Consider the following 24,977-nt stretch of genomic DNA (forward strand, 5'->3'; position numbering starts at 1 on the left):
AAGGAAAATGCCATACTGTTTTCGACAGCAGCTGTACCGTTTTATATCACAACTAACAATGCACAAGTGTTCCAATTTTTCCATATTCTTACAAACACTTGTTTTTCTGGGGTTTTTGATAGTAGCTATTCTATCTAATGGTGTGAGATGGTATCTCATTGTAGTTTTGATTTGCATTTCCTTATTAGTGATGTTAAGCATCTTTGCCATCCATATATCTTCTTTGGATAAATGTCTATTCAAGGTCTTTGCCCATTTTGCAATGGCTTGTTTTTTTGTGGTTGAGTTTTAGGAATTCTTTACATATTCTTGATATTAATCTCTTCTCAGATATATGATCTGTAAGTATTTTCCCCCCATCCTCTGGGATGTCTTTTTACACAGTTGATACCACTTTTGATGCACAGAAATCTTTAGTTTTCACAATGCCCTATTTGTCTGACCTTTTGTTGCCTGTGCCTTGGGTGTCATATCCAAGAAATCTGACAAATCTATGTCATGAAGCTTTTGTCGTATGCTTTCTTCTGATTGTTTTAGGACTCACATTTAGATATTCAATCCTTTTTGAGTTAATTTTTGTATAAGGGTCCAAACTGATTCTTTTGCAAGTGGATATCCTGTTTTTCCAGAACAATTTATTGAAAAGAGTCATTTTCCCACAGAAGTGTCTTGGCATTCTTGTCAAAAATCATCTTTACCATAAATGTGAGGGTTTATTTCTGAGCTTTCTATCCTATCCCATTTGCCTATGTATCTGTCTTTATCCTGGTACCACTGTTTTGATTACTGCAGCTTTGCTGTAAGTTTTGGAATCAGTTAGTGTGAATCCTCCAGATCTGTTCTTTTTCAAGACTGTTTTGGCGATTTGGGATGCCTTCAGATTCCATAAATTTTAGGATGGGTTTTACTATTTCTGTAAAAAATACTACTGGTGACTGTATTAAATCTGTAGATTGCTTTAGTAGTACTGATATATTAAGAATACTAGTCTTCTAATTTATGAACATGGGGTGGGTTTCCATTCATATATGTGATTTTTGAGAAATGTTTGTAATTTTCATGGTACAAGTCTCTCACAACTTCCTAAGCATTTTATTCTTTTTGATGCTACTGTAAATGGACTGCTCTCTTAATTTTATTTTTGTATTATTCATTGCTATAGAAATTAAGCTAATTTTTGTATTTTGATCTTATATCCTATAAACTTGCTGAATTTATTTTTTATTAACTCTAATACTTTGGGGGTTTTGTTTTGTTCTGTTTCAATCTGGTTTGGAATCTCTAGGGTTTTCTATATACAAGATCATGTCACCTATAAACGTAGTTTAACTTCTTTGTTCCAATCTGGATGCCTCTTATTTCTTTTTCTTGCCTGGCTGTTCCAGCTACAGTGTTGAAGTGTGGAAGCGGGCATCCTTTTCTTGTTCCAGATCTTAAAGGGAAGACTGTTTTTTATCATTGAATATGGTGTTAACTCTGGGTTTTTCATAAATGCCCTTTATCAGGTTGAAGATATTCCCTTCTGTTTCTAGCTTTTCTAGTTTGTTGAATTCTGTCAAATGTTTTTTTCTGTGTCTACTGAGATACCATGTGGTTCTGTCTGTATTCTATTAATATGGTATTACATTAATGTAGTTTTTTTTTTTTTTTTTCTGAACCAACACTGCATCCTTGGGATATATCTCTCTTTGTCATGGCATACGATCCTTTCTATACATTGCTGGATTTGGTTTACTAGTATTTTGTTGAGAATTTCTGTATCTATATTAATAAGGGATATTGTTCTTCAGTTTTTTTTTTTTTTTTTCCCTTGTGACATCTTTGTCTGGGCTTGGTTCAGTTCAGTTCAGTTCAGTCACTCAGTCGTGTCCGACTCTTTGCAACCCCCATGGACTGCAGCAATGCCAGGCTTCCCTGTCCATCACCAACTCCCAGAGCTTGCTCAAACTCGTGTCCATCAAGTCAGTGATGCTATCCAACTATCTCATCTTCTGTCGTCCCCTTCTCCTCCTGCCTGCAATCTTTCTCAGCATCAGGGTCTTTTCCAATGAGTCAGTTCTTTGCATCAGGTGGGTAAAGTATTGGAGCTTCAGCATAAGCCCTTCCAATGAATACTCAGGACTGATTTCCTTAAGGATTGACTGGTTGGACTTCCTTGCAGTCCAAGGGACTCTCAAGAGTCTTCTCCAACACCACGGTTCAAAAGCATCATTCTTTGGTGCTGAGCTTTCTTTATGGTCCAACTCTTACATCCATCCATGACTAGTGGAAAAACCATAGCTTTGACTAGATGGACCTGCGTTGGCTAAGTAACGTCTCTGCTTTTTAATATGCTGTCTTATGTTGGTCATAGCTTTTCTTCCAAGGAGCAAGTGTCTTTTAATTTCATGGCTGCTATCACCATCTGCAGTGATTTTGGCCTAATGCATAGAATGAGTTAGGAAGCACTTCTTTTTCTTCTACTTTTTTTGTCAGAGTTTATGAAGGATTAGTGTCTTAGTTTGGGCTGCTATAACAGAATACCATAGACTGGGTGGCTTAAATGATGAACAGTTATTCAAGGTGCCAGCAGATGCGCTGTCTGGTGAGAGTACTCTTCCTGGTTTGCAGATGGGTGTCTTCTAATATCCTCCTGTTGCTGAGAGAGAGAGGGATAGTTCTCTTCTTTTCTCTGGCTGGCTTGTGGGATCTTAGTTCCCTGACCAAGGGTTGAATCCAGGCTGCAGCAGTGAAAGTGCTGAGTCCTAACCACTGGACTGCCAGGAAGTTCTCTCTTCTTTTTCTTATAAGGATACTATCCCATCCTGGAGGCTCCAACCTCCTGATGTAATTACTTTCCAAAAACCATCACAGGGCTTCAATATATATGAATTTTTGGGAGGGGGACACAAATATGCCATCTATAACAAACAGTGTTAATTCTTCTTTAAACATTTGGTAGAATTCACCATCTGGTCCTGTGGGAGAAGATTTTTGTATACTAACCCAATCTATTTACTTGTAACAGGTCTATTAAGATTTTCTAATCTTCAGTCAGTTTTATAGTTTATGTCTTTCTAGGAACTTGCTTGTCTCTTTTAGGTTATCTAATTTGTTGGTATATCATTATTTATTATAATTCTTTTTATTTCTGTAAGGTCAGTAGGAATTATCCCCCCTTTATTCCTGATTTCAGTAATTTGAATCTTCTTTTTCTTAGTCTAGCTTAAAGATTTTTCAGTTTTGTTGATCTTTTGTTTTTTGGGGGGCTGCACTGGGAGGTGCGGCACGTGGGATCCTAGTTCCCCAACCAGCAATTCGACCTGTGCCCACCGCCTCGGCAGCGTGGGGTCTTAACCACTGGACTGTCTGGGAAGTCCCTATTGGTCTTTTTACAGAACAAACTTTTGATTTCAATCAGTTTTTCTATTAAAAAAATCCCCCCCCTTTTTTCTGTAATTTATTTATTTCCACAAATATTTATTTCCTTCTCTCTGCTTGCTTTGGGTTTAGGTTGCTCTTCTTTTTCTAGTTTCTTAAGGTAGAAACTGCTTTTAATGAATCTTAAAGTTTTGGTATATTGTATTTTATTTTCATTTATCTCGAAAGTATTGTCTCATGACTTTTTGGACCAATTTGTTATTTAGGAGTGTGTTGTTTAATTTCCATATACTTGTGAATTTCCTGTTTTCCTTCTATTATTGATTTCTCTTTTCCTTGTAGTGTGGTTAGAGAATATACCTTGTATGATTTCCAAGTTTTTAAAATGTATTGGAGACTTACTTTCTGGCTTAGCGTTTGGTTTCTCTTGGACAATGTTCCACACGCAGTGGAGAGAGTACTGGACAATGTTCCATGCGCAGTGGAGAGAGTACTGGACAATGTTCCACGTGCAGTGGAGAGAGTACTGGACCGTGTTCCATGCACAGTGGAGAGAGTACTGGACAATGTTCCATGCGCAGTGGAGAGAGTACTGGACCGTGTTCCATGCGCAGTGGAGAGAGTACTGGACAATGTTCCATGCGCAGTGGAGAGAGTACTGGACAATGTTCCATGCGCAGTGGAGAGTGTGTGTTTTGCGTTGGCTGGCGCATTCTGTAGGTATTCCTAGGCCTAGCTGGTTCATAGTGCAGTTCGAGTCTTCTGTTTCCTTCTGATCTACTGCCTGGTTGTTCTACCCATTACTGAAATATCCAACTATTAATATTTTGGCTGAATGTCTATTTCTCCTTCCAGTTCTGCGGGTTTTTACTTCATGTATTTGAGGGCTCTGTTGTTAGCAGCATATATAATTCTTATAAATAATTAATAATTCTTGGTGGATTGTTTCATCATTATAAAATGTCCTTCTTTGACTCTAAATTCTACTTTGTCTGATTCTACTTTGTCTAGCCTCCTTGTTAATATTACTTGCATGGAGTATCTTTTTCGATCCTTTTAAAAACTTTCTATTTGTGTCTCTGACTCTAAAGAAGCCAAGCACAATTGAGAGATGATGATCAACCAAAAATGTTTGAGACCTCCTAAAATACATACTTAGCTATCTTATATCTTTTCTGAAACAAGCTTAATGCCATTAGTGATATGACACAATAGTTAAAAGCATAGGACTGGAAATTAAGACTGCTTGGTTCAAATATGGCTCTGTTATTGTTGTGAAACCCAAGTTCAAGTTACTTAACCTCCTGAATCCTCAGCTGCCTCAATAATAATATGGAAATGATAATAGTACCTACCCCATAAGACTTTTGAGAATTACATGAGATATAGTGTGGAAGGTACTTGCTACAATGTAAGGCACATAATAAGCCCTCAAAAAATGTTAGCTTTCATTATTTATCATTGTTACTACCAACATGACCAAAATATCAAATTATCTTTTACATTATATTAAAAGAGAAAGCATTCTAATATTTAATACTACCAGTATAAAAACATTTTGAAAACTATACCATGGTATATAAGTATTATATGTTTTATATTATGCTGAATTACCTATATCAATGTTTTCTCTTCCCAGTGCCACCAGTGAGAGAAATAGTATTTCTCTATATAAACTCCTAGGGGAGAAAAGGAATGGAGAAGATAGATATTACTATTCATACATCTGTATATATCTATAAAAATTTTTATGTTAATATAAGCATGAGATATTTTAACAAGTCACCAAACAATATGAATCTGCTTAGAGGAACAATATATTCACTTAAGAGAATGACTTACCTCTGTCTTTTAAAATGAGGACATTTATTCAGTGTGTCTAAAATCTGACTCATTGGTCCATAGACATCATTCATTTTAATGCTTTTTACCATATTTTTCAACAGTTCCTGGTTAAATGAATTATCACCTTTTTGCAATAAATGGACCATTGGATACTTTTGGGCTGTAAAAGAACAAAAGAGCAGATGAACAAAAGTGTTCTGTGTATAAAGCAGAATGTAATTAAGCAGCAACTGATAGCTATTTAAAAAGCTACGAAGCGGTAAAAATAAGGGCAATAGATAAAAGAACTGAAATCTAAGAATGAAGAAAGCAAAGAAAAAAAGGAAGAAATAAGACAAACAATGATAAAAATAAGCTTTTTGTGGTCTCAAATACACAGTAACTAAAAATACTATTTTCCATAATACAGCCCCTGGAAGGAATTTTACATCAGCAGCCTGGGATGGAAACAAAAAAACAGGTAAAAAGAACAGGGACAAGCGATGTGCTAAAAATGGAACTCTACAAAATATAACCCCTCCACCACATACAGAGCATCACTCAAAAAACGAAAACCCCTTGACTTCCATAGTAGATAACACTAAAAACATCAAGCTTAACACTCACTCTCAAACAAAAGAGTACGATTTTGACCTGTAAGACAAAAAGTAGTATAATAAAAGTCAGTTACACATTAGTTTAGGCTATTTAAAGCAAGTAGAGAGTACTCTTACATGAAGGAAACGGGCATTCTATGACAGCACTTACTGTGCGCATTCCAGAGGATGTACAAGGGCTGTCCTGGATCCTGATGTAATTTCATATTGTCCCACAACATCTGTATTAAAACATATTTACTGTCTTCAGACATACAGTGGCGAGGAATCTGGGTTGAAGAATAAAAAAATACTCATTAATGATCCTTACATGATAATGTTTTGTAAATATTTTATAAAGATCCTTAAAAATATTTTTTAGGATGTATGGGTGCAAAAAAGAAAAGAACAGAAAAACCATTGGTTTGTATGCATTTTATAACCTACTGAAGGGAGATGACCTGAGTTGAGAAGTCAGTGGTCCCTAAAGTTACAGATTTAACAAAGTACTAAGATCATGAAAAGTTAGTCTTGACCAGCTTTCGACTGAGGCTCCACAGAAAGATAAATCCAGAAGCCCCATTCTCCAACATTTTAAGACCCTAGCACAGATACTCGGACTGAGTTAACCTCTCAGTCACTCCTTCACTGTTTGGATTGTGCATCCAAACACATGCACAATCATAGACGTGAAGTACAAGAAGAGAGAACACAAAGTTCCTAAACTGAGACACCTTGCCCTTTAGTGGCAGTGATGGCATAATGAAAAAGAAAAAAACATAAAAAAAATCCAAGTGAACATACAACAAACTACCTAAATGTTAAATGAAAATTTAGAGGAATGAAGAGGACGGTAGCTGGCACATGACTGCAATGTGAATTACAGCCGTCCTCCTAAAGCGTTAGGCTTGTTCTTGGAGGAGATGTGAGGCATGAGTGGGGCCAACTCACAAAGTCATCTTATAAGAGTCATTTACAGTTTATTCTTGAGGCTGTAACAAAAAGCCAAGCCCATTTTGTGTAAACTTTTATAAGAAGTCCAAAAAACATGACTGTCTTACTGCTGAACTGCAAGAAGAGAAATTATTTACAACAATTTTATTGAATCGGATGGTTATTAAAAATATTTAGCATAAAATTACTTTTTTGTCATTAGGAACATGCAAACATTACAGTGGTGATAGCAGCACTGAATTTTAGCTAATTCTTACTCTCGTACCTTTGAATACTTGTTACAATGCTCAGAAGAAAGAATCAGTCCAGGTAAATTACTGGGTAAGTCAAGACGTCTAAAATACCACACCAGGTTCCAAAAAACAATTGGATGATGGTCCACGAAGTCTGCCACTGTTATTGCACGATCACCTTCGTTTTCCAGTAAGCTTTCAAGTTCCTTCCACACCACTAGTGGGCTAAGGTACGGAACAGTGATAGGATCTGGACTTGGGAGGTGCCATTCTAATCCTAAAGAATCCTGTTGAGTAAATAAAAACTGTAAACAGCAAATACAAGAAGATGATACTAAATCATTCTTTTACATGCCTGTCAGTGACTTCCACATAATTAGAAATGTAATTGTATAATATAACAAGATACCCTTCTTAATAAAATTGAAGCTTATGAGGCTGTTTAGTACAAGGGGAACAAAACCAAATGCAAATGATCAATATCCAAACTGTAAAAAACACCGAAACACGTACCGCAGCGCCTTGTAAGGTGGTTGGCAGGCTGCCTGTAGGAACGAGCTTCTGCCCGCCAATGTCTTCCTGATCCAAGGTGCCATAAGTACTAACACTCCTGGCCATTGGAAATAACGGACATTTTGACATAGCTGCTTTTGATCTATCAGCAGGGATCTGAATGCTTCGGGCACATGTATTTTCCAGCGGCTTAGATTTGCTTGGGCATTAAAAAAGGAAAAAAAAAATATCATTCTCTAGATTTATTTTATTTCATCTGACCACTTTCTCTTTAGAATCAGAGCTGCAGGTAGCAAAGTGAAACAAAGGAAAGATGTAGTCTGGCTTTGTCTTGGGAAAAAGGACACAGTTTAAAGTAGCTTAGTCATGTTAAATTTCCTTTTTATCCAGTAAATTTTAAATATAAGTCATTCATTTGTTCAAAACATTTAGTGGACAACTTATACTGAGAAACCACAGCAGGTCCAGGGATACAAGGAGAAACAACAGGCACCTATTCCTCCAGGGGTCAGAACTAGTGGGAGACAGCCAAAGAAAGGGCCATAGCAGACCTGTGATGAAAGAACACACACACCCAGACTCGCAGTCCTGTGGTCTAAGAGTCAGGATGAGAGCAGGCTGGCAGGCCACGCCAGCCCGCCAGTCCCACGTATGCGTTTTCTTCTGCATATGCAGTTTCCAGTGTGACTTCTTCTGCCCCGCCCTATCTGCTGCACTGGGCACTTCTCCAAAATGGAGATGATACTAGCCTTTGTTCTAAGCACAGATTTACTTGTATTAGGCTTACTGTATAATTCTTAGTTTGATTTTGACAGTTCATCTAACAGCTCCAAATGTTTTCTTAGCTTATTAAACATTCCTAAGTAGAAAATTAAATACTACAAAGTAGAAATATGTTAGTACTGACTTAATTCCTCAAGAGAGAGATAAGAGAAAGATGTTCATTATAAACTTCAAGTTTCTACAGAATTTTTACCTTTAAAATAATAAACATTATCATATGTGAATTATACAGCTTAAGCTCTGGGGATTCTTGAGGTATAAACTTTTAAAAATCATTTATTTACTTATGGCTACACTGGGTCTTGTTGCTGTGCGTGGGCTCTCTGGCTGTGCTGAGTGGGGCTACTCTTTGTTGTGGGCACAGGCTTCTCTGCGGTGGCTTCTGTAGTTGTGGAGCACGGGCTCTGACTGCGGGGCTCAGCAGTGGTAGTGCACGGGCTTAGCTGCCCTGTGGCATGTGGGATCTTTCCGCATCAGGGATCAAACCCGTGTCCCCTGCATTGGTAGGCAGATTCTTAACCACTGGACCACCAGGGAAGCCCATAAAGCATCAACTATTAACTGTTGAAACATTTAGATTATTAGAGAATTTCAATATTATTTTAATTAGGAATAAGAATTTAAGATAATAAATCTATTATATAGAGAGATTTAAATCTTAAAATGGTCAGCTAATTTTTCTGTCATAAATGGAAATATATATGTTGTTAACATATAGTTCCACATAAACATAATTACCTATTCAGATCAAAACTCCCGTGAACAGAGAGAAGAGATGTGTCAAGACCAGAGGTTGATGTTGAGATGCAAGACTGCCTTGTCTGACTTGAAAAGGAGGATGGAAAATGTATATTTTCTGTAGATGGGCTTGACTTCAAAAAGTATCTGTAATGTGAAAGAAAGGAGCTTTTTGAGAAAAGAGACAATCTAGGAAACATGATCCTTAAACAAGAAGGAAAAAAAAACAAAACGTAAATCATTACCTTCCAGGTCGTCTTAAATCTCTTATCTCTATATTCAGAAAGGGCAAGAAAAGATTGCCACAAAACGGGCAGGTAGTATTGAGATTTGAGTCATCTGCTGTCCAGCCAGCCATGATTTCCTCATCGTGGACCAGACAATCGCAGGTTTTACACCGAGAGCAGCTTGAGATAAGGACCTATGGGAGAAATTAGCACTTTACAAAGTAAGCTAGTGAGTGCATAAAATTATTTCAATTAACAAGTCTATTGGAAAACTAAAATTCAGAATGATTTAGAAGTTGCAAACAAAAAAATGGATTATCATCAGTACATTATATAACACACTAACTATTTCAGCTAAGTCTATTCCAAAATTTTTGCCTGAAAGGGAAACTTGCATTTAAAGTGAGCATCTTTACCATTATGCTGCTGCTGCTAAGTCACTTCAGTCGTGTCTGACTCTCTGTGAGACCCCAGAGATGGCAGCCCACCAGGCTCCTCCATCCATGGGATTTTCCAGGCAAGAGTACTGGAGGGGGTTGCCATTGCCTTCTCCATACCATTATAATTATGTACTATAAAATGCGCCATGATTTTATTTGGCTTCCCAGGCTGTACTAGTGGTAAAGAACCCGCCTACCAATGCAGGAGACATAAGAGATGTCAGTCCCTGGGTTGGGAAGATCCCCTGGAGGAGGAGGGTATGGCAACCCACTTCAGTATTCTTGCCTAGAGAACCCCATGGACAGAGGAGTCTGGAGGGCTACAGTCTACAGGGTTGCAAACAGTTGGACACGACTAGAGACTTAGCATAGCACACACACAAACAAACATACAATTTTATTAATGGAAAACTAAACCCAAGCATTCATTTTTTAATACACAAAATAGGTACTGGTAATTCCATGTTATAGATCTGTGCTACTCAAAGTGTGGTCACCAGAGAAGAGGTGGTCTACAAACTCTTACTGGTTTGTGATGAGCTAAGTAAAGAAACTGAGAAGAGGATCTGGGGACCTATAAAGAAACTGGTCATGCTGAAACAGCTAAGTTGGTGATCAACAGATTTTACAAGAGTATCAGCCATGACAGATTGGAAATTAAAAACATCAACAACCAAAAAACCCTTGGTCTTTCATTACAGACAGTTTAAGAAGCATTGCTAGAGAGAAATGTAAATACTGTTGTAATTACATTAATAAAATATAGAATTCCTGAAGCCATCAGAAACTCTGTAAATTGCAACATTGGTGTTCATCATTTATTTCCAACTACATGCAAATTTATTTTCCAAGTTTATGCAAATTAGTGTGAAATAGCAACACTCACAAATGTATTTGGAAGCAATTTTTGCACAAAAATTAGGGGAAAATTTTAAAGTATAAAAGTAAAACCTTTTCACTGTAAGAAAATGGGATATAGCAGCATATCCAGCAGATACATATATTATACTGATACAAAGAATGAAAAACATGATGGAAAAAGTGGACACAAATGCCAAAACCGCTCCCAGTATCCTCATCCAAAAAGTGTGCCTATAGTGAAACTACCTGAAAGTGTTTAAGCAGCGAAATAACTATTGAAAGAGGACATACATCAAACAAAGGTCAGATATAAATGCTGAAAATAAAAGTGCTATCAAAGTATGGAACTTTTCTAAACAGAAAGTCACAGACATTTTAAGTTATTCAGGTGTAATACACATTCTGAAACTTTCAGATGCTATATATTTATCACTCTACCCGAGACTATCAATATTTAAGAAATTTTATTAAGTAACACATGAAGATATTCTTTTGATTAAAATTGTACCTCCATTGCATAGTTCTGGAAGATGTTTGTATTACTTGTGTTGCAGGAAGATGCCACCTCTGATTTCCCAGGTAAGGCAAACTTGGATAAGGATCCTGTTCATTATTAAAAAACAAAGAGCAAAACCATTAAAATTAATAAGAAAGGATGTGAGAATCTCTCACTCTCATAAATTCTCTGGTAAATTATCAAACTGTCCTATTTAAAATTTAAGAAAAAACACATAAATAATGAAAAATGTTTTTCAAGTGTGCATTTGTCTTTTGCGTATACACCTAAGGAAATGTGTTTTAATTCATTACTCACTTATTTTCATTACTCACTTATTAAGCACGTTGCATGTACAGGCTAGAAGGCATACTGGTTGTTTGTAATTACTATTTTGCTGTTTCTATTCTTACATGTTTAAGATATAAGAAAGTGTTTAGTTCTAAGGTTTAAAAAGTATAAAACAGCTGATCTTATTTCAGATCATGAAAAGAATTACTGGCAACTTTCTGCCTTGTAAGGCTCTTTAAAATCTCTAAGAGTAATCTTGCTCTTAAGCACTAGGCAAGAGTTTCCAAGTATATTCTCAACAGCAAAGAGATGTGAGGAGGTATTAAAATAACAACAAAAAGTGAGAACAGTTCTGTGGTCAAGTCGATTGCTGACAGTGGCTATATCTAGTTAGGAAAACTGGAGGTAATCTATATTTTTTCTCTGTAGTTACTACATTTTATGAATGAACACTGGTATTTTATAAATATAAAGGTATTAAAACAAAGTAAAGGTATAAACTAGTGGTTCCAAGAAACAGAGAGGACAGGAGAACATGAAATACCCCCATGGGGATGCAATCAGCATAATCCAGACTAATGATCCAACTGCTTCAGCAAATAAATCACAAGAGGAAAAAAAGCTCTAGACCTTCGTTAGCAGAAGCCCCTGCCTCACAGAGATGCAGAGAGAGCTGAAGCCTCATATCATCCTAGATGCTTAGAAAGTTATCTGCAGTTCTTTCCTGATGGTCTTCCAACAACCTTCTGTAATTCCACCTCCCTCTGCTAAAGCTAGTTCAAAATTGCTCTCTATTAGCCTTGACTAATTCAATCATTTATGCTGGCAGTCTACCTTTTGTATCTAATCAATCTACAGCACAGAATATTCTTTTTAGCAAAGTGAATCAGGATATGAGGTTATCTTATTTAGTTCAATGAACTCTTCTTGGATGTTAGAAAAAAATAAGGGGGAGCTAATCACCTGATTATATGACAAGTGGGGGAAAATACAGGGAATGAAGAAGAGAGGGAGTTAACAGACATCAAACAATGCAACAAATAGACCCTGTCTGGGTCTCAACTTGAACAAACCATCTATAAAGAGTTTTATGAGATAGTTGTGAAAGTTTAAACTATGTATATATTTTATATATTATGTAATAACCTTGACACATTAAGAAATATGATGATATTACAATTTTGTTTAAAAAAATGTTTCACAAAAGATACATACTGTGAAAAGTGAAAGTTGCTCAGTCATGTCCAACTCTGTGACCTCATAGACTATACAGTCCATGGAATTCTCCAGGCCAGGATACTGGAGTGGGTAGCCTTTCCCTTCTCCAGGGGATTTTTCCAACCCAGGATTGAACCCAGGTCTCCTACGCTGCAGGCAGATTCTTCACTAACTGAGCTATCCTCTAAGGTCTAAAGGGCTTCCTTCCCTTGTGGCTCAGCTGGTAAAGAATCTGCCTGCAATGCGGGAGACCTGGGTTCAATCTCTGGGCTGGAAAGTTCCCCTGGAGAAGGGTAAGGCTACCCGCCCCAGTATTCTGGCCTGGAGAATTCCATGGACTGCATATAGTCCATGGGGTTGCAAAGAGTTGGACAGGACTAAGTGACTTTCACTTACATACTGTATGACTCCATAAAAATGTTGAAAAATGGCTGGCTATAGTGTTAAGATAATGCTCACCTGTGCAGGGAGTGGGGAGTGGATGTGGGCATGAGACAGGGCTCTGGGTGCTGTTATTGAACTGTTACCTTAACCTGATACTGGTTATTCAGTTGTTCTCAATTTATGACATGGACAATATTTACATACATAAAAATGCACACAGTACATGTATAATAGAGTAAATAATAAATTTCTTAAATAAACAAAGTAACTTTAATAAAAAGTTAAAAAAGACATAACATTAAAGTCCTTATGTTTTAGAAATACACGCTGAGTATTTATGAATAAAATTGTATATTGTTTGGGACTTACTTTAACATAATTCAGTGGGGCAGGAAGCAATGTTGGCAGCAGAAGACAGAGGGGACAAGATAAAACAAGACTGGCCATTTGTTGGTAAGTGTTGAAGCTGCATGAAGGGTACATGGGAGTTTGTTGTGCTATTCCTTCTACTTTTGTGATTGCTTGAATACTTCCACAATAAAAGCTTTTTAAAATAGTAAAGGTGCAAACTTAAAAAACGTTATAGTGCGTTCATTCCTCACATCATATACCAGGATAAATTTCAAATGGATTAAATATCTAAATCAGGAGTCAAATCTACCTTTGTATGATCACAAGAATGATTTTTACATTTTAAAAGCACTGTTAAATATATATATATATCCCACAAAACTTAAACTATTTACAATATGGCCCTTTATAGAAAAAGTCTGCTGATCCCAGAAATTGTTAGAGAGGGAACGAGAGTAGTATTGAAGAAAGTAGTGCTGAACCTAGGGGAAGGCAGAGTCTTTTCCAAAGACTCAAAACCCAGAAGTAACAGGGCAAAAACTGATACAAAACTGAAGACGTTTATGTGGGGGAAGAAAACCCCGAAATTTGACACAGTTGGAAAAAGCATCTGCCACTGATATAAAAGGCAAAGGATTAATTCCCTAACAAAAAAGAGCTATTAAAACTTAAAAAAAAGATGGTGGGGGGACCAACAAGTGAAAGTTAAATGTAGGCAAAAGACAGTTCACAGACATAGTTCCTGAATGTACAAACAGATATGCAATTTAGTTTATAAAATAAATACAAGTGAATATTAACTGAAATACACTCTTCACCTATCAGATGGCAAAAATCCATAAGTGTGCTAAACATATTTTCTTCACAAGGCTGCTGGGAAATAGGTATTCGTCTACACTACCTGTGGGAATACAAAATTATATACCCCTGAGGAAGGAACTTGGCAGTATCACTTCCAGGAAGAACTTGGAAGCATCTTCTAAAGCTACGTTGGCAAAAAAATAATAAGGCATATGTGCATCACAGCATTAGTCATAACAGTTAAAGACAGCATTTAAAGTCCATCAACAGGGAAGTGGTTAAAATAAGCTGATACAGTCACACGTGATGAACACTGCGACCTTAAAAATGAGAGGGGGACAGTGCTATGTGATGGTATGAAATGTTCTTCAGAACACGGTGTTAAGTGAAAAAAGCAAGTAACAGTTAATTGTTTAACAGTTATTTTACCTTTTGAGTAAGAAGACAAGGAGGTATGAAGAACACACAAACACAACACACATGCTTTTAAAGAAGTATATATTTTTTAACAAAGCAACAACGAAAGGATAAATCAAAAATGAACAAAAATGGCTGCCTCGAGGGACAAGGAGAAAACAAGCCGAAGGGATGAGGATGGAAGCCAGAGCTCTCTCCAAGCGCCTTGGTTCTCTGTTGCGTTGAGCCATGCAAATCTTTTACAAAATTAAAAATATAAAGGAGGAAAAGTAAAGGTACCACATATCAAATGCAGGACGACAGAAGGGTTTGCACAAACCTTCTAAGGAGGCAGAGCCTTCCAGGCTTGTTCTGCTGAAATCAACTCCCTTAGTCCCTGAAGTGGCGCTGCTCTCCTGAGAAGTGGCTCCTTCCAACTCATGGCAGACATCTTCATCTGTTAAAGAGGTAGATTCAGAATCCTGGGCTCCCACTGAAGAAAGACTGGTACGGTCAGAACTTTGATCCTAAGGACATAATTGTAAGCTTAATTTCCTTCATATTTAAAGTTATTTAAAAGGTCACTTCTAAGGCAGAGGAAATGCCTAATTACTCAGATGATCAATTAATCAACATTGTAACTTCTAGGGGAAAAATAAAACCAATCAGTTTTACAAGGTCATCCTAATTTGGACAAACATGAGCTGGAGATCAATTTTTACGGCAGCATTTCTTAGATCAAAGCAGATACCTGTTAGATAACTGTTAACTTTAAGCCTTTATTGCTAATTTTCTTCCCTGCAAATCCTGGTCCAGGATGATATCACCAGAAAATTACATTTTATTCTCTTTTATTTGTTCACATTTTGTTCTTTTCCATAGCAATCCAGGTTATTATTCCTGGATCCCATGAAAGTTACTGTGTAGTCTGGGTACTGTTATAACCTCTTGGAGAATGTTGTGCTATTGTTTTAGCAGTCAACTGAGTTATATTCAGCTTGTAATGTGTGTTTTGATTTTTGTAGGTGGTGATTTAGTACTCAGTTTAATTCTCTAAGCTTTGTCCTCCATGCTGGTCCGTGAGTATGCCATGCACGTGTAAGCTCAAGAGTGAGGCGGATACTTGTGTGGGCCATACACAGAACCAGGAATCCTTCTCTCACAGCTTCCCCTCATACTCTCCTGCCCAGAGACCCCCTTCCCTGGTTCCTCTCTCCAGGAAATATGGGGATTCTCCTGAAGTTTTAGCTGCCAGGATGCCAGGCCACGCTGTGACAGGGACCTGCTCTTGGGGCAAAGATGCATGAAAAAGAAAATGGGAAATTTTCTCCACAATCTGTTGCTTTTATTTTTCAGAATCCTTAGATAGTTGCTGTTTTGTATTTTGTCCGGAGTTTTTAGTTGTAAGTTGAGGGATGAGTTTTAGTGGCCTTATGTTACCACAGTGGAACTAAAATTTTCACCCAAAATTTTAAAGAATATTTTTGCTGGGTACAGAAAAACACGTCTGCAGCATTTTCTTTCAGTACTCTGATCAAGATGTTTTTCCAGCATCTTTTGACATCACTTTCTATTCAGAAGACAACTGTCAGTCTTCTTATTGTTGCTTTTTTTAAAGAAATTAATGCTTTGAGAAACTTACTTCCAAATTACTTTTATGTGTTTTTAAGTCCTAAAGAGCATCCAAGAAAAAAACATATACAGTTTCCATAGGAATAAGGACAAAAAATGGAGTTGAAGACTGCCCCAAATGATATTTCCTAAAGGAAAAAAATGTAATATTTAACTTTTTTTTCTTGAGGCAGGGTAAGTGAACAACATACATAATAAATAAAATTTTCTTACTTTACAAGGAGGAGGGACTATGATCCTGTTTTTGATGCATATTAAATACAAAATCCACTGTTCTGATCAAGATGAGGGAAAAAAGATCATTCTTCAACACTTCAGCTCTCATGCAATGAAACCCAAAGGTCTGTTGAATCCACCTTTTCGATTCATGTACTGCCTATACTTTCTCTTCTGAGACACATTTATGGCACAGGCATTTACGGAGCCATCCACCTTTTTCCCTTTTGTGGAGGTAAATCCCATTAACGTCATCATTTCTATTCCTCTCTCTGTTGTGCCCTGTGTCTTCCTCAGTTATCTGACGTTCTTTGCTCTTTATTTCTTTCTCCTCCTCAGCTCTTCCTTCTTTCAGTTGAGAAGGGGAAGGAGATGTGGATCTCTGTCGTCTTGGGGACCTGGAACGCCTTCTGTGTGGTCCAAGAGCAGCTTCTCTGATCTCGCTCCCAGGACCTCGACCCTTCTCGGCCCCTGCGTTTTGGCCCGGGACCGCCTAAGCTCCCTCTGTGGGGAGCAGCTGTGGCTGCGACCCATTTGGAATCCTCCTTCAGTACAAGTCGCCCCGGAAACGTATTGTTGCTCTTTTGAAGGTAATATATACCTTTTCTTTGGCTCCTTTTAAGATTTTCTTTGTATTTCATTTTCGTCTAACATTAGATGCCTATTTTGGCACTTATTCTGCCTGACATTCATGTATCTTCTAAATATGTGAGTTGACATCTTTAATCACTTTTGGAAAATTTGCGGCAATTAGCTTTTAAAATTTTCTTTCTACCCCGTTCTTTCTTCTTCTGGAACTCAATTACATCAATGTTAGGCAGTTCCACTAAACTGCACATTCTTTCCAATATTTCCCCTTTTTTTTCTGTCTATACTTCCATGTGGATATTTTCTACTAACTCCCATCAAGTTCACTAATCTTTCTTCTCCTGTGTTTTGTCTGCTGTTAAATCCAACAACTGTATTCTTAATTTCGCATCTTTTTCACTTCTAGAATTTACACTGGTTCTTTTCAATAGATGATTATCTGGGGAAATTTTCCATCTTTCTAGCTTTTTTTTTTAACCCTTTCCTCTATTTTCTTGGACATATTGCAATTACTTCCAAGTATCTTGCTAATTCAAATATTTAGATCACCTGAAGGTCTATTTCCTCCACCATCTGTTTTTCCTGTTTTTAGTTATGGGCCTTGTCTCTCAGTATGGCTGTTTTTTCTTTTGCTGCACTGGGTCTTCATTATGGCGCGTGGGCTTCTCTTGCTGTGCAGCGCAGATCTAGAGTATGTAGACTCTACTCACAGCACACAGGCTAAGTTGCTCTGTGGCATGGGGGATCTTAGTTTCTCAACTAGGAATTGAACCCATGTCCCCTACATTGGAAGGCAGAACCACTGGATCACCAGGGAAGTCTGTCAGTATAGCTATTTGTAATTGAATTTTAGAATATAAAAACTTCATAGAAAAAACTGTAACTCCAGTTAATGTTCTGTTCCTCTGGAAAGGACACACTTTTTCCTGTTAAAGCAAAGGCTGATGTTTGACCTAATCACAGACTGAGCTGAGTCCAGCACAGGCTGCAGTTTTGGTCAAGTACAGACTACCTTTGGTTTGCTCGTGTTCCTAAGGCATAGCTCTGCAAGAATTTGAACTAAGGGCCTGGTGTGTGTACCAAAGATTCCCTGCCTCCACTCCCCTCAGCTCACAGCAGTTAAATTATTGTATTCCCAGCACCATAAAATTGCCGAGAACTTTGTTTTATCAGAGACTTATTGCTTACCTTTTCATACTCCTGTTTCATGCATTATTTGGAAAATATCTTGAAAGAAAAAAAACTTGTGTATCTGAGGACTCTCAAATTTGTCAAAGGGACAAATATTTTTGTCTCTCCAGTTCCACAAGATCCCCAAAGTCCCGCTGGCCCCCTCACCTCTCCACAGTCCTCTGATTAGACAAAGCCTGAATTTGCAACCTTTTACTCTGTGCTCAGAATAAGCAAATACCCTCATGGAAAAAGTAGCTATAGGACTTCAGCTCATCTCTGCAATTCTCCTCTCTAGAATCTCGCCCATCTATTTTTTGTTGTTTTAGCAGTTCTCTGATGACGTTAAGCAAGTACTTAAGGGTACCTACTCCAGTATTCTGGCCTGGAGAATTTCATAAACTGCATAGTCCACGGGGTCGCAAAGAGTTGGATGTGACTTTGACTTCACTTCTATATTTCATCTAGCTTTTTGCTTTGGGAGGTATGCGGGTATATCACAAGGTACTCCATTCTAACCAGGAAGAAAAATCATACGCCTATCTGGTAATTTTTGAAGGCAATAAATAATGAAGCTCACTAAGCACTTTCATTCCAGCTACAAATCACTTTCTTTCAAAATTGAACTACAAATATAACCTTAGTTGGTGAATTCTTTCCTTTTGAAGTTATTATTCAAGTTCAAATTCTGATACTTACAAACCTTATGCATCCAAGAGTCCTTTCTGTAAAGCTGTATTTTAGGAGAATGGTAAAACACATCTTTGCAAGCAAGGGACTTCTGGTGGTAGAGGAGGGTAAAAGGAAACGCAGAAAATACTAATAAACCTACCTTTGATGATGTGGTATACATGGTGAATCTTGAATACCATTTGCTTGCTTTCTCGGCAACTCCTTTTCCAGCAGTGAACATACTGTTTCTCAGAACATCTAGTTTAGGTACTAGTAGTGTGTCTAAATTAAATGAAGGTGATGAATGGGTTAATGCATCTTGAGATTCTTCCCTAAATGGACAGGTAGCTGAGAAGGCTGGAGAAGACCAGAGTCTATCCCTTGGCCTGTCCTCATTTTTTGAGTAACTTTTGGATTTGGTAAGTCTCACTGGTCTGGGAGAATTAGGAGGCAGGCTAGATCTTCTGCATGCCTTGACCAACGTTGGACTTTTCTTAGTGGTGACTTTATCATCACAGGCCCGTTGTAAATCAATGCTTGGTGTTCGACTTGTCAAAGGACTGCTCATGTTATTCATATACATCTCAATTTCTTCAGCTAAATCCCGCCTAGCAGATGGTGTTGAAACACTTTTGCTGTCATCCTCCTCCTCTTCCTCCTCCTCTTTTTGCTGCTGTTCAGTCTCAGCAACCAAAAGTGAGAGGGGATCAAATCCTGTGGCAACATCAGTTTTTTCAAAAGGTTTTATTGAAAAGCTGCTGTTCAAGCGTTGACTCCTCTTGGGATTTTGTGGAACAATGTACCTCGCTTTTGAAATATCTGTTTCATTGTCTAAGTCTTCTAAGTCAAAAATAACAGGAGAATCCACTTTATCTGTCAGACAATTAGAACCATCAAAAGGTGTATCATCATCACTCGATTCCTTTTCTACACTGTCTCTCTTTGATCTTAAAGACGGTTTTCCAATATTAAGACTATTTGGTCTTGTGCTTTTTGAGATTACATTTGAAAGAATTTTTGCATCAGCTCCTAATTTCTCAACCATGTTTCCAGGGTTTGCTTCCTGGTTAATTCTACTGAGCATAAGTCCCATCAGCACTCCTCCACTAAGGTTGCGGCTTCGATTTGCCCAGGACATTTGCTGCTGCAAATCAGGCTCATTGTCACTTTTATGTCTTTTCCTGAAGCATCTACTTTGAATGTTTCCTGTTTCATTTGCATCCTCAAAAGATGATATTAAGAGCGGCTCAGATGTGCTTTCTAAAAAACAAGAGAAGTGCTTTTAGCCATGAAAAATGTAATATGCAAATATAAGTTGTCTTAAATATTTAAGATACCAGTAATAAAAATGATAACAGCAAGAATTTATCAAGTACCTGCTATTTCACAGATGCTATACTAGGCACTTTATTTACATTATCCACCATAATCATTCCAACATCCTTATGGGTGGAGGAAAAGCTTATACTCAGAGATTAATTACCTAGCCCAAAGTTACCTAGCCCTTAAGTGACCGAAGTAAGTAAGTAAGTAAGTGTTAGTCACTCAGTCGTGCCCGACTCTTTGCGACCCCATGGACTGCAGCCCATCAGACTCCTCTGTCCATGAGATTTTCCAGGCAAGGATACTGGAGTGGGTTGCCACTGCCTTCTCCAAGGGATCTTCCCAACCCAGGAATCGAACCTGGGTCTCCTACACTGCAGGCAGATTCTTTACCAGCTGACCTACAAGGGAAGCCCTAACTGGGATTCAAATCAAATATGAAAGGTACGCTCTGAGATATAAGGATGCACTACTTTTTAAAATTTATAAGACTAATATTTACCCTTGGTACATTTATTATAACAACAATAATAATGAATTTATGTCCATTTCACCAAACTGATTAAATAACAATGGTTATACAATTGTGGTTGTGCTAGATAACCTTAAGATTCTGAGTCTTCTGCCTATAAAAAGAAAAATAAAACCAAAAACACTAAGCCAAACCAAAGACAGCTATGTGAGCTTTATAAATAAAACTTATTTTTAAAACTCTAAATCCTCATGACCATAGATGTGGCTAAATAATTTTACTTTTTCTTTAAATATTGATTCAAGTTTATAATACTTGAATGTGAACAGCCACTTTCTATTCAGAAACACTGTTCGCTGCTTTTAACCAGAAGCAGAAATCAAGACTTTTGATCACTTTAATTGTCCTTATTATGTGGGAGTCTCCTAAAGCATTAGTCAGGTATAGTATTGTCAGCTACTCTTTTTACATGTTTTATACAACAGAATTAGCTCTCTATACCAGGCAATTACGAAAAATGGGCCTTTTTTCCTGTCATATGATGCATTCAGGTAACAGGATAGGAGATGAAAGGGACTACTAGAGACCTTAAAAGCCTACAAACTGATACTGTTTAATAAACATATATTAATAGCATTAACAAGGAAAACAGTATAATAGAGAGGTAAAGTATATTCTTTTTTTCCTATATTAGCTTATGATTAAGAATATAAGAAACCAAGAATACACTTTCCTCTAATATTCTGGGAAACTTTATACTGGACAGTTTATATATTATCAAAGACCTGGAGGAATCTTATAAGCCAAAGATAAAACTCAAGGACTGCATTTAAATAGAAGAGCAAGGGTTCCTTCACAAAGTAAGAACTATGCAAATGGCCTAAAGACAAATAAAGCTGGTTATCCAGTTATACCAGGGGTCGGCAAACTGCACCACTGAGCCAACCAGTCTGTGGACTGTTTTTATACAGTTTCAAATGGTATTAACATTTTAAGAGTTGTACACATCACACACATAAAGAACAGGCAACTGGATTTCCCAGTGGTGTGGTGGTTAAGAATCCACCTGCCAATGCATGGGACACAGGTTTGATTCCTGGTCTGCAAAGATCCCATATGCCACAGAGCAAGTAAGCGTGTGTGCTACAACTACCGAGCCTGTGCTCTGGAGCCCGGGAGCTGCCACCACTGAGGCTCATGTGCCCTGCAGCCTGAGCTCTGCAACGAGAGAAGCCACCACCACAAGAAGCCTACGCACTGCAACGAGAGCGAAACCCCACTTGTCACAATCCAGGAAGCTTGTGCACAGCAAGGAAGACTCAGTGCGCTTCAGCAAAACCCAGCACAGCCAAAAATAATAATAAATTTTAAAAATAGAACAGGCAATAGAGACTGTATGTGGCCTGTAAAGCAAAAATATTTACCGTTTGGCCATTTACACAATAGTTTATCTGATTCTAAGTTGATATACACGCTAAATTCTACCAGACTAGGCTGGATGCTGCTCTAGTCCAGGGGTTGCCCTTCTTTAGCTCTGTGAACAAGCTGTAATCCCTTCCTACTATACAGTCTTGACACATTGCTTCCCATTGCTTGGAATGCTCCATTTCGATTTCTCCTTCAGAACTCCTGTGTGCTCAGGTGCTCAGTCGTGTCCAACTCTTTGTGACCCCATGGACTCTAGCCCACCAGACTCCTCTGTTTATGGGATCGTCCAGGCAAGAATGCTGGAATGGGTTGCCATTTCCTCCTCCAGGGCATCTTCCGAACCCAGAAGTGCCTACTGTGTCTCCTGCACCAGTCAGCAGACTCTTTACCAGTAAGTCACCTGGGAAGCCCACAGCCTCATTGATTTTCTCTTCATTCTTCAGACGTAAACTCAAAACCATATTACCAAGGAAGCCTTCTTGACCCATGTCCCCTAAAGCCAGGCTAGCCTATTCCATGCTCTCACCCTTCTTGACAGGCTTTAACATCAGGGTGTTTTCACATTTACTTAATTATTTGATTAATGTTTTCTCATCCCTTCCATGTGTTTCTCTATGAAGTCTGGGACCATGTTTATTTTTTATTCTTTACTATATCCTAGGTAGCACCTGGCACATGGTAGCAGGTAATAGGTGTGCAAAAAAAAAAAAATATATATCGCTGAATGAATACTGTCTTCTGGGAAACAACTGCAGCCAACAGACCAACCCAGAATATAACTCAGCATAATATATTACAATATGACACGTTATAGCTAAATGTAGTGGCTAAAGATAAAAAGCTAAAACACACTTAAGGCAGAATGAGGCCTAAAAACATATATCAAAGTATGTTTTCAAGTTTAGAGTATGTTTCACTTCAGAGTAAATTTTTTTGTGCTTGAACTCTCAGTAATTCAATATGCATTTATCAAAATGTTAAAATTCCTGGGCTTCCCTGGTGGCTCAGCGGTACAGAAACTGCCTACCAATGGAGGAGACTTGGGTTTGATCTCCGTCCTGAAAGATTTCACACGCAGCAGAGCAACTAAGCCTAGGTGCCGCAACTACGAAGCCTGTGTTCTAGACCAGGAGCGTAACTGCTGAAGTCCGCGTGCACTAAGCCTGTGCTCTGCAACAAGAGAAGCCACTGCAATGAGAAGCCTGCACACCGCAACTCGAGAAAAACCCACCCAGCAACGAAGACCTAGCATAGCCAAAGACAAAGAAAGTTATTTTTTAAAATGTTAAAGTTCCCAAGATAAACATTAAAACATGTCTTTGGTTATTCCACGCCCACATCTTTTGGAAGCTGTCATTTATTTATGTAATGATATAAATAAAATATACACATACTGCACTGCAAAACATGAAGAAACTTGAAAGGTGTTTTGAACCCTAGGAGTACTGGTATACAAGAAAAAGATGCAGAAAAGTTAAGTATTCCTATAAGTCCCACATAGAGTCTTTGGTAGGAGTGATAAGCCCCAAGTACTTAACAGAAAAGTTTTCAAGTCAAAAATCTTAAGGATAAACTAACAACTCCAGTTCATACCCAGGAAACCTATCACAGGCTTTGAAAAAGTGACTTGTTCAGCACACAGGGCAAAATCAAAAGCCATATGCTGAGTCAGACGCTGATGACTCTGACAAAATGTCAGAAACACAGGTTTGTTGACAATCATGTGAAAACAGAAAGTTCATAAAAATAGATCTAAGAAAACCGCAAGCATGAACAGAAAGGAACAAAAGAACAAGAAAGCAAAGATTACCAAAGGCCAGTTATTAAGAATCAAAATTAGACAGTGATTAGGAAGAACTAAATGGTTGTGAAGCAATTATACGATACCAATGAAACAATTTTTAATCTTTAAGTTATAACAATTATCTAACAAAGAAATGTGAAGAAAGACAGTTATAGATCATTTAACACTTTTTTTTTTTTTTTAATAGCTGCAGCAGGGGTCTGCACACTTTTTCTGTCAAGGGCCAGACAGTAAATATTTTACCCTCTGCAGGCCATACAGCCTCTGTGGCGACTCCTCAGCTCTGCTGACACAGTACCAAAGCAGCCATAGACAAGACAGAAGCAAATGAGCTGGCTGTGCACCAATCAGCCTTTGTTTATGAACACTGAACTGTGATTCATCTAACTTTCATGTGTCACAAAATCAATAGTAATCTTGATTTTTTTACCATTTAAAAGTGTGAAAAACCATTCTTTGCTTGTGGACCTGTACAAAAACCAGGCTGCAGGCCCACTCTGGCCCGTGGGCCACAGTTTGCTCACCCCTGAAGGAGAGGCGTATCTACTTATGCTGCAGAAAAACAAACATCACAGCAGCAGGGCCGCTTACAGAGATAGCTCAGCCTTCACAGCACAGGTCCTTCAATAACGGTTTAAGTTAAAATGATGCAGAGTTGAGCTAATACAAAAATAAAATAATTATGAAATCAGACTGAAACACTAGAAACACTGAATCTTAGGTCTGTTTTGTTCCCTAAGTTTGTGAGACCAAATATATCCAGGATCCTAAAATGATTTTTCCATTAACTAATTGATAACTTATGTGACATGCCAATAGTTTGACTATGCCTGAGTTTTCTCATCTTTGAAAGAGTGCTAATATTTCCTCTCACTAATATAAGCACTGCTATAATAATAAATACAAAATACTATATATGAAGTGCTTTGGAAAGAAAAAATATTACGTATTCTTATCTAAACTATCTGAAGAACTGTCCTTTTGCCTCTGAAAACCAGGAATAATACAAAGACTAAGGAACTCATTTAAAAACTGGGGAGATGTATAGTACCCTCAGAACTGATCATATTACTTGCTTCCCATTTCCCCTCTCCAAAACTTCCCACATTCTAAACTCAAAAGATGGTTTGTGGCTTGTAAGTATGTCCCCTTTCTTTGTTATAATAAAGCTTGAACAAACTGTAGTATAAAACAGAATTTAAACTA

General features: G+C 37.8%; 1 protein-coding gene and 1 pseudogene across 8 annotated transcripts in view; both read right to left on the minus strand.

Annotated features, from left to right (window-relative positions):
• The window catches only part of DENND4A (DENN domain containing 4A), a 122,362-nt gene that overhangs the window by 5,134 nt on the left and 92,251 nt on the right, over positions 1-24,977 (minus strand). For 5 of the 8 annotated variants that reach the window (XM_070796911.1, XM_070796916.1, XM_070796913.1 and 2 more), the window contains 11 exons: positions 18,905-20,004; positions 14,807-14,993; positions 11,038-11,132; positions 9,247-9,422; positions 9,002-9,148; positions 7,481-7,679; positions 7,000-7,254; positions 5,953-6,070; positions 5,812-5,838; positions 5,203-5,365; positions 4,975-5,039 (listed from right to left, as the gene is read on the minus strand). In XM_070796911.1, coding sequence (XP_070653012.1) covers positions 4,975-5,039; positions 5,203-5,365; positions 5,812-5,838; positions 5,953-6,070; positions 7,000-7,254; positions 7,481-7,679; positions 9,002-9,148; positions 9,247-9,422; positions 11,038-11,132; positions 14,807-14,993; positions 18,905-20,004 — 2,532 coding nt within the window. The remainder of the gene's footprint in view (positions 1-4,974; positions 5,040-5,202; positions 5,366-5,811; positions 5,839-5,952; positions 6,071-6,999; positions 7,255-7,480; positions 7,680-9,001; positions 9,149-9,246; positions 9,423-11,037; positions 11,133-14,806; positions 14,994-18,904; positions 20,005-24,977) is intronic. The other 3 variants (XM_070796917.1, XM_070796915.1, XM_070796914.1) reach the window with 1 other exon arrangement.
• Positions 15,000-18,898, minus strand: LOC139185196 (U4/U6.U5 small nuclear ribonucleoprotein 27 kDa protein pseudogene; annotated as a pseudogene).

This window comes from Bos indicus, chromosome 10 (assembly GCF_029378745.1).
Source record: "Bos indicus isolate NIAB-ARS_2022 breed Sahiwal x Tharparkar chromosome 10, NIAB-ARS_B.indTharparkar_mat_pri_1.0, whole genome shotgun sequence".
NCBI classification, from domain to species: domain Eukaryota; kingdom Metazoa; phylum Chordata; class Mammalia; order Artiodactyla; family Bovidae; genus Bos; species Bos indicus.